The sequence below is a fragment of the Urocampus carinirostris genome, chromosome 14, assembly GCF_059441175.1.
Source record: "Urocampus carinirostris isolate Australia breed hairy pipefish chromosome 14, RoL_Ucar_1.0, whole genome shotgun sequence".
Lineage (NCBI taxonomy): Eukaryota > Metazoa > Chordata > Actinopteri > Syngnathiformes > Syngnathidae > Urocampus > Urocampus carinirostris.
The window spans coordinates 5,950,849-5,960,000 of record NC_142362.1 but is presented as its reverse complement, the minus strand read 5'-3'; the positions used below and the strand labels follow the sequence as shown (position 1 = coordinate 5,960,000).

The 9,152-nt window shown below is 38.1% G+C and overlaps 1 protein-coding gene across 1 annotated transcript in view; it reads left to right on the top strand.

The window, feature by feature from the left end:
* The window catches only part of LOC148352542 (low-density lipoprotein receptor-related protein 1B-like), a 583,719-nt gene that overhangs the window by 309,228 nt on the left and 265,339 nt on the right, over nt 1-9,152 (top strand). The window contains exons 14-16 of the mRNA XM_088353080.1: nt 2,785-2,907; nt 6,787-6,930; nt 8,527-8,652. Of these exons, the coding sequence (XP_088209206.1) occupies nt 2,785-2,907; nt 6,787-6,930; nt 8,527-8,652 (393 nt within the window). The remainder of the gene's footprint in view (nt 1-2,784; nt 2,908-6,786; nt 6,931-8,526; nt 8,653-9,152) is intronic.

Here is a 9,152-nt window from a genome sequence, read left to right as displayed (position 1 = left end):
CGCGCGGCGCCTTTATTCTTTTTCCCGGGACGTCAAAGGCGTGCGAGGGATCCGTTTCAAAGATGGGCTTTAAGAGCGTCATGGAGGATATTATTGGAAATGTATTCCTTTTTTTAGGGGGTTTGTTTTTTGTCCGGGTGCTTTGTAGCGTAGCGTAAATGGTGAGTTTGTGTAATGTAGCGTTGGGGCAGGGGTGTCAAAGATGCGGCCCGTGGGACGGAGCAGCGGTTTTAGATAGGTCCTCTTGATTTCATCAAAGTCAGGCGCTATTCCCGAAGCAACTGTGGATGGATTCTTTCTTCTTGTCTTTCTTTTTATCTTTCTTTCTTTTTTTCCATTTTTCTTTCATTATTTCTGTTCTCAGTTTCTTTGCTATTTACTTTCTTTCTGTTTTCTTTTTTTCTTTCTTTCTTTCTTTCTGTCTTTCTTTTTTCTTTCTCAGTTTCTCAGTTTATTTCTTGCTTTCTCGTTTTCTTGTTTTCTTTCTTTATGTCTTTCTGTCTTTTTTCCAGTTCTTTTTCAGTTTATTTCTTTCTTCCTTTCTCGTTTTCTTGTTTTCTTTCTTTATTTTTTTTGTCTTTCTTTTTTTCTTCTCAGTTTCTCTCTCAGTTGATTGCTTTCTTGCTTTCTTTTTTCTTTCTCAGTTTCTCAGTTTATTTCTTGTTTTCTCGTTTTCTTGTTTTCTTTCTTTTTGTCTTTCTGTCTTTTTTCCTTTCTCAGTTTCTTTTTCAGTTTATTTCTTTCTTCCTTTCTCGTTTTCTTGTTTTCTTTATTTTTTTTGTCTTTCTTTTTTTCTTTCTCAGTTTCTTTCTCAGTTTATTGCTTTGTTGCTTTCTTTTTTTCTTTCTCAGTTTCTCAGTTTATTTCTTGCTTTCTCGTTTTCTTGTTTTCTTTCTTTATGTCTTTCTGTCTTTTTTCCTTTCTCAGTTTCTTTTTTAGTTTCTTTCTTTCTTCCTTTCTCGTTTTCTTGTTTTCTTTATTTCTTTGTCCTTCTTTTTTTTCTTTCTCAGTTTCTTTCTCAGTTTATTGCTTTCTTGCTTGCTTTTTTTCTTTCTTTCTTATTGTGCAGAAGTCTGGGGCAATAATAATAAAAGTTCACTACAGCCCCTTTTTATCCTTCAAAAACGTGCAATAAGAACCATACACAGGGTAGGATATCGGGATCTTACTCATATTTTATTCATGCAGTCCAAATGATTAAAATTGGATGGTTTAATAAAATTATTCACTTCACAACTGTTATTTAAGGTCAACAAAAGCATACTGCCAGAAAACATCCAAAAATTATTCACTCGAAGAGGGAAGTTATAACTTGAGGGGCGGTAGTAAATTCAAAATCCCAAAGGTGAGAACCACCAGGAAAAGTATGTGTGTGTCTGTGTGTGGAGTCAAACTTTGGAACAATTTACAAGATGAGATCAAACAATGTCCAACTATTGTTCAAATTTAAATACCAAAAAAACATTACTGGCGGAATACAGAGATGGAGAAAATGGGGTATGAGTGATACGAGAGATCGGGAATAGTGCGTCTAGAACAGGGGTGTCAAACGGGCGGCCCGCGGGCCAGATCAGGCCCACTAAGGGATTCGATCCGGCCCGCGAGTCAACGCTCAGAGAAGTGCAAGAGAAAAACGAGCTGCAGGTTGAAATATATCCACTTGATGTTGCCAAGCCAGGTGCCTCTCACAAACGCTGTACTTGTATTTCTCTCTCTCTCTCTGTCTCTCTCTCTCTCTCTCTCTCTCTCTCTCTCTCTCTCTCTCTCTCTCTGTCTTCTTTCCACTCTTTATCTCTCTCTCTTTCACTCTCTCTGTCTCTCTTTTTCTCTTTCTTTGTTCCTCTTTGTCTCTGTATTTTTACCTTATTTCACTCTCTCTTCCCTTTCTCTCTCTCTCTCTCTCTATTGCTTTCCCCTTTTCTCCTTCTCACATTCTCTTTTCTTTCCTTGTCTCTTTCTCTCTTTCTATTTCTCTCTGAATTTCATTCTCTCTCTTTACCTCTCTCTCACTATTTCTCTTTTTATCTATTTTTTTTCTCATGCTCTCTCTCTCTCTTTCTTTTCTCTCTCCCTCTCTCTTTCTCCCTTTCTCCTTCTTTGTCCTACCCTTTCTACTTTTCTCTCCCTCTCTTTTTCTTATTTCCTTTTCTTTTTTTTTTCGTCCTCTCTAATCTACTAGTTCGGCCCCCGAGAGAATGTTTGTTCTCTCGTGTGGCCCCCGGGTTAAAATGAGTTTGACACCCCTGGTCTAGAACTTTGTTGTTATTGTTGCTATTGTTATATCATAACTGTTATTATAAATATTATTACTATTGTTGTTATATAATCGGTGTATTTAATAGGGAAGATGAAGGGGTAGGGAATATAAGCATTGGCTTCTTACTACCCCTTTTCAAACATATTATGTAACATTATTTTGTTGTTGAGTTCTTGTTTTTCTTCTGTTTTTATTTTAATGTTCGGATAAAGGTTTCATCCATTCATTCATTCGTTATTATTTCTATTTTTTTACACTAAAAATGATCTGACGTTTTGTGTCCGAACTTCACTTCCAAATGAAGGAAAAAAAACAAATAAGGTAAAATTCAGATTACCAATCCAATTGCTATCTGAATCTCTAGAATGATCCGTCTGCATTAGAGTGCCTCGTCGTCAAACACAAGTGCATGCAAATCTTAAAGAGAAGGGTAGATATTGGAAGTAATTCATGTTTTCTGGCCCTCCAAACGAGTACACCTAATTCAGCGTCCTGTTTTTTCTCTTTGTCGGGGGGGGTTTCCCTAGGTGAGAACGCTTGCAGTATGAATTATGGGGGCTGCTCCGTCCTGTGCTTGTCCGTCCCGGGAGGACGAATTTGTGCCTGCGCTGACAACCAACTCCTGGAGAAGAACAATGTCACCTGCGCAGGTGGGAAGAGGCTTAAAACCGGCTTCTCCCGGGGTACTTTAATCCTTTCGTTCTACCGGGGAGAACGCAAATTAATAGCTTGCCCTTTCTCCCTGGAAATTATCACGGAAACGGGAATTCGGCATCTAGATTTTCCTCTCGAGTCCTTTCCAGTCCCAGTGGTTAGCTGTGAGGTCGTGCCGTGCGATTAACTTGTTTTTGACATCGTTATAGCCAATTCTTCATGAAAGTTCTCACCGTTGCCTCAGGAGGAAAGCACCATTTTAATGGTTTTACTTTGTGAGATGTTTTCTGGATTGCTTCTGGAGTGCTCTCTAGCAAACCTTGGACACAAACAGGCATTACAAGATTCAACTTACTGATGGTAGCTTTGACGTCAATATAGCCAATTCTTCATGGAAGTTCACCAGTTACCTAAGGAGAAAAACACGATTTTACTCATTAAGATATGCGAGATGTTTTCTAGATTGTCCAAGTTCTCTCTAGCAAACCTCAAAAGGTGGCCTGGACATAAACAGGCACTACAGGAGTCGACTTACTAATGGTAGCTTTGACATCATTATAGCCAATTCTTCATGGAAGCTCTCCAGTTACCTGAGGAGAAAAACAAGATTTCTAACTATTTTACTCTAAGATGTGAGATGTTTTCTAGATAGTCCAAGTGCTCTCTAGAAAACCTCAAACAGGCTTGGCTGTTAACAGACACCACATGATTTGACTTACTGACTGTAGCTTTGACATTATTATAGCCAACTCAGTAGCCTAGATGGTAAGGCGCCCGCTTTGAGACTGGGAGGTTCGGGTTCGCGCCCCGGCCGAGTCATTCCTAAGACTTAAAAAGTGGTCGGCGGCGCCCTCTCTTGGCTGCGGCTGCATCGGGTCAGATGCAATCGACATTTCGTTCTGTGTACATTGTTACACAGAATGACAATACAAGGAAATTATTATTATTATTATTATGGAAGTTCCTGAGTTATTGTGGAGAAAAAAAATATATATATATATATAGAGATAGAGAGAGAGAGAGAGAGAGAGAGGGGTGTAGAGAGAGAGAGAGGGGTGTAGAGAGAGAGAGACATTGAGAAGGAGAGAGAGAGACATTGAGAAGGAGAGAGAGAGAGAGAGAGAGAGGGGTCTTCTGGATCTTGTGGATCTTGTAAGTGCTCTCTAGCAAACTTCATACATGAACTGGCACTACAGGATTCAACTTCCTGATGGTAGCTTTGACATCAATATAGCCAATTCTTCACGGAAGTTCTCCAGTTACCTGAGGAGAAAAACACAATATCTAATGATTTCACTCTTTAAACGATGTGAGATGTTTTCTGGATTGTCCAAGTGCTCTCTAGCAAACCTAAATTAACTTTGGCTGTGAAGAGGCACTACGGGATTTGACTTACTCATGGTAGCTTTGACATCAATATGGCCAATTCTTTGTGGAAGTTCTCCAGTTGCCTGAGGAGAAAAACACAATATCTAACGATTTTACTCTTTAAAAGATGTGAGATGTTTTCCAGATTCTCCAAGTTCTCTCTTGCAAACCTCAAACATGCTTGGCCGTGCAGAGGTACTACAGGATTTGACTTACTGATGGTAGCTCTGACATCAGTATAGCCAATTCTTCATAGAAGTTCTCCAGTTACCTGAGGAGAAAAACACTATTTCTAACGATTTTACTCTTTAAAATGCGTGAGAGTTTTTCTAGATTGTCCAAGTGCTCTCGAGTAAACCTCAAAAGGGCTTGGACTTAAACAGGCACTACAGGATTTGAGATACTTATGGTAGCTTTGACATCATTAAAGCCAATTCTTCGTGGAAGTTCTCCAGTCACCTGAGGAGAAAAACAGGATTGCTAACAATTTTACTCTTTAAAATATGTGGGAGGTTTTCTAGATTGTCCAAATGCTCTCTAGCAAACCTCAAACAGGCTTGGCTGTGAAGAGGCACTACAGGATTTGACATCATTATAGCCAATTCTTCGTGGAAGTTCTCCAGTAACCTGAGGAGAAAACAGGATTTCTAACGATTTTATCTTTAAAAGATGTAAGATGTTTTCTAGATTGTCCAAGTGCTCTCTAGAAAACCTCAAACAGAATTGGGCTTAAACAGGCACTACCTAATTTGAGCTACTGATGGTAGCTTTGACATCAGTATAGATGATTATTCATGGACGTTCCTGAGTTATTGTGGATGTAAAAATATTGAGAGAGAGAGAGAGAGGTCTTCTGGATCTAGTACACTTAAGACACACTTTTTCGGATTTATATAAGTTTGTATAAGTAACCTGTATTGTTTAACATTTCATTTAATAATATGCTCTATAAAGATAAATCAAGTTAAATTTAACTTACTTTTGGAAGATAAGCTTCCACAGTTAGGCGACTTCCTCCTCCGTGGTAAAAAGTGACCGAAAAAAAGCAATCCAACCCTTTTCTCAACCGCATCAAGCTTTCTTATACCACTCTCGTTTCAAAAGAAACGACTCACTTCTTCTATACACTTTACACCAACCGAATTGAATGGATGTATGAGGTCTTAAACAATAAAAATGTCAAAGTTCTTAGCGCGCTGGAGATACAATATAGTAAGTTTTCACACAAACTAGGAAGAGGAATTCTTTGGGGTGGATGCTGGGTGACCTCTCAAAGCGCCACACGCTGGTAGCGGCGGAAAGAGGCACTACAGTAATGCCCTGTACTCGGAAAAAGGTGCACACAAGACAATATCTAAATTACAGCAATGTCCTGATATTTTTCGACATCCCGAAAAAAATCGTATCTCCCGTTTTTCGTCACTCGAATGTTCGTAAGTAGGGGTGCGTCTGAATAATGCTTAACGCGTAACCAGAAGGACAGATAAGAGTCAAATCTGACTCCTAGATTCTTGACTGAGTCACTTTGCGTGATATTACATATTTCAAGGTTTTTCGGACAGGATGTCATTTGGCGTCGCCCCTAAATATACGCAGAGACGGAGATATGGCAAAAAGGGAACGTCCTTTTTTTTGCATGCGTTCAACAACATTCATTCAAGCCACGCTCGTCGTTTCTCTTCTCAAGTCGGGATTTATAGCGTGTTCAGAAAGATCTCGTGATGTTTTTCCGGCCCCGACTTTGCTCAGTCAACATCTTGCGACTTATCTCCAGACTCCTGCCAGATGTCTTCACACAACGTGCTACTGCCAACTCGAAGGCTGCTGATTTACAGTTAATCCACAACGGGTTCAGAACAGGGTTTGAGAACTAGTCACAACAATGAGCTAAAATAACAATCAACATATCATTTTTTGTTGTGGGTTAATGCGCAAAAAGTGAAGTGACATCCATCTTTTTATCTCAGTGAGGAAGGTCTCCAAATGTCCACAGTTGAGTCGGAAGATATACAGTAGTTAGAAGTTAGTTGATGGACCCAATCTAGGTTGACTTAATATGTATTGCGTTTCACCGGATGCTAACGTTAGCATAGCGCTAAATCTCCTGCCCGCTGCTATCAATAAACAGCAGCTTGTACACCCCAACGGAGCTTTGTCGTCGACGGCGACTTTAATCGGGCATGTTTATGGACTGTACTCCCAAATCCATTCAATTGTGGACTGAGCAATTCGGAAAAACACTGGACTATGTGTAATGTGTAATGTAAGATCAAACATCAAACATTCCGGTTGTATCCAGCAACTCTGTTTGGCCTACTTACAACAAAGTCAGTTAGTTCTTTGTTCCTTTATCTCTTTGTTTCCTTATCCTCACTGTAAATGTGGAACTGGAGTCGTCCAATTTCGTTGTCACAGCATATCCCATGTTGTAACAATGACAATAAAGGCATATTCTATTCTATTCTATTTTCTTCAGTGTAATCGTGCTCTTCTCGTTACCTCCCCAGAAGGTCCGATCGCCGTTCCAGAATCCCGTCGGTGCAAGAGCGAGGAATTCCGCTGCCGCAACGGGCGTTGCATCCAATCTCTGTGGAAATGCGACGGAGATGACGATTGTCTAGACGGCAGCGACGAGGAAAGCCAAACTTGCTGTGAGGGACTCCCCCGATTGCCAGTTTTCTCGTTTTTTGTGTTCCTGTTCGATTATTTTTCTCTTGTGTTACCTTTGTCGCAATAACATACTCACGAATGCATTGTTTACTTATTTTCTACGATTGGCTGTGTTCTCTCCCACAAGGGGGCGCAACGTAAAAGAAAACTTCGTTCATGCACCTGAGTCACGTTCGGAGAAAATCAAATACTAAAAACTATATTACACTAAAAACATGTTATATGTCCATTTTTTTTTACACATCATGAAAAATCATAAAAAGCAAAATGTTCTATAATATAGGTCGCACATTTTTGAAAATTTGCAACTTTATAAGTTCAGCAAAAATATAAAAAAAAAATAATTTATTTCTTGAAATGTTTACAATTTTTAATCATTTGATTATTTTTTTTAATTTTCGAATGTTTGAATGTTTTTTACAATTTATTGTTTTATTGTTTTTTTTTAATTTAAATTTGTATTTCTAACTTCTATTTTTTTTTTCACTTATTTTTTTAAAATTGTTTTCTGTCTAAATTTCAAATTGTAATTAGTTAGAATTTTTTTTTCGGATATAATTATTTTGAAATTAATTTCTTTACTATTTGGTAAGCTTTATTGTTTGTAATGTTTTTTATTTTCCCAAAAATAATTTATTTTATTTTCTGTTGATTTCTATTTATTTTGCAACTTTTTTTAATTGTTATTTTAAATTGTTAAAATCAAAAACATTTCTTAAAATTTAGCAAAAAAATATTTCATTTTAAAAGGTTAAACCTCCCTAATCTCCTAATTGTTCTATTTCAATTAGCGTTTGAATTATTTTCTAATTTATTTAATTTAAATTTGGATTTTATGATTTATTTATTTTTTATTTTAATTTTACATTTTTTTTGCTAATTTCTTAAACGTTTTATTTTGTTATTCTTTTAATTTTGCATTTTCTTTAAATTAAAATAATATTTTGAAGTTTAAAAAACATTTCATTTCATTAATTTTCTTAGTTTGCAAATTATTTGAATTTAGTTAGTGGTTTTACTGTTTTTTTATATATCAGAATTATTTTCATGTATATATTTTAAAATTTATTTATTTTAATTGATTTATTTTTTTACATATTAGAATATTTTTTATCATATTTAAAAACATTTTCAAGACATCTTTTATTTGTTTATATAGCAAAATTAAAATACATTTCTGCATATGACGAGGGTTTCTGGTGCCTACTAACAGTGATAAATGAGGGATTACTGTCTATTAGGTTTCATTATACAGATCATTTTTCAAAATATTTTCTGCTGTTTCCGGCAAGCCAGATCTCCGCCGAATCCTCCATTTTATTATTTTCAGCTTCCGCCGGTGATATACGGTCGCAATTTGCCACATGGATGGAGCAAATAAAGAAGGGAGTCTTTATGGAGGCTGTCAGAAAACACAACGTTTTATACACGGTATTGATTTGTAAGACGGCCGTCCTCCAGTTATATTTCATCCTAGGCGGAAAAGAGAAATGCTGTCACGGTGGTGACATTTGACAGACGAGTCTTGCGCTTTCTAACGTTGCGTTCATCTCGTTTGTCTTGTGATTTTGTTGCAGACAATCACTCTTGTCCCGTCGATCACTTCAAATGCAAAAACAACCGCTGCATTCCCAAAAAGTGGCTTTGCGACGGGACCGATGACTGCGCTCAAAGTGAGGACGAAGCGAATAGCACTTGCTCAGGTTTGTATATTGCACCTCAATATTGCAGCTGTCAGGACCAGAAGGGAAACAGAACCCACTCGCGTAACGTTACTCACAGTTTTATTGGGAAGAAGGGAAAGGATGGCGCACATGATAGGGAGATCGCTGGTCGCGGGGATGCAGGTTGCTCAGACGCGGAAGTGGTATTTCTGTGACGAGCGATGGCGGTGTCGGGAGCGGGAAAAAAACGGGTCGGTCGCCGGGATAGGAGAGCAAAAACATGGTCGGGATTGGAAACAAGTCGAAAGCCAGGAGAGGAAAGTAGACGTGGTCAAGATAAAAAAACGGATCATTTTTCGGGACGGGAGAACAGACGTGGTCGAGATCAAAACAGGTCGTCATTCGGGACGGGAGAGCAGACGTGGTCGAGATCAAAACAGATGGTAGCGGGAAACAAACAGGAGCAAAAACACGAGATAGGCAAAAAAGGGCTTGTTGTGTAAAACAGATTCGTAGACGTGGTCAACATCAAAAAACGG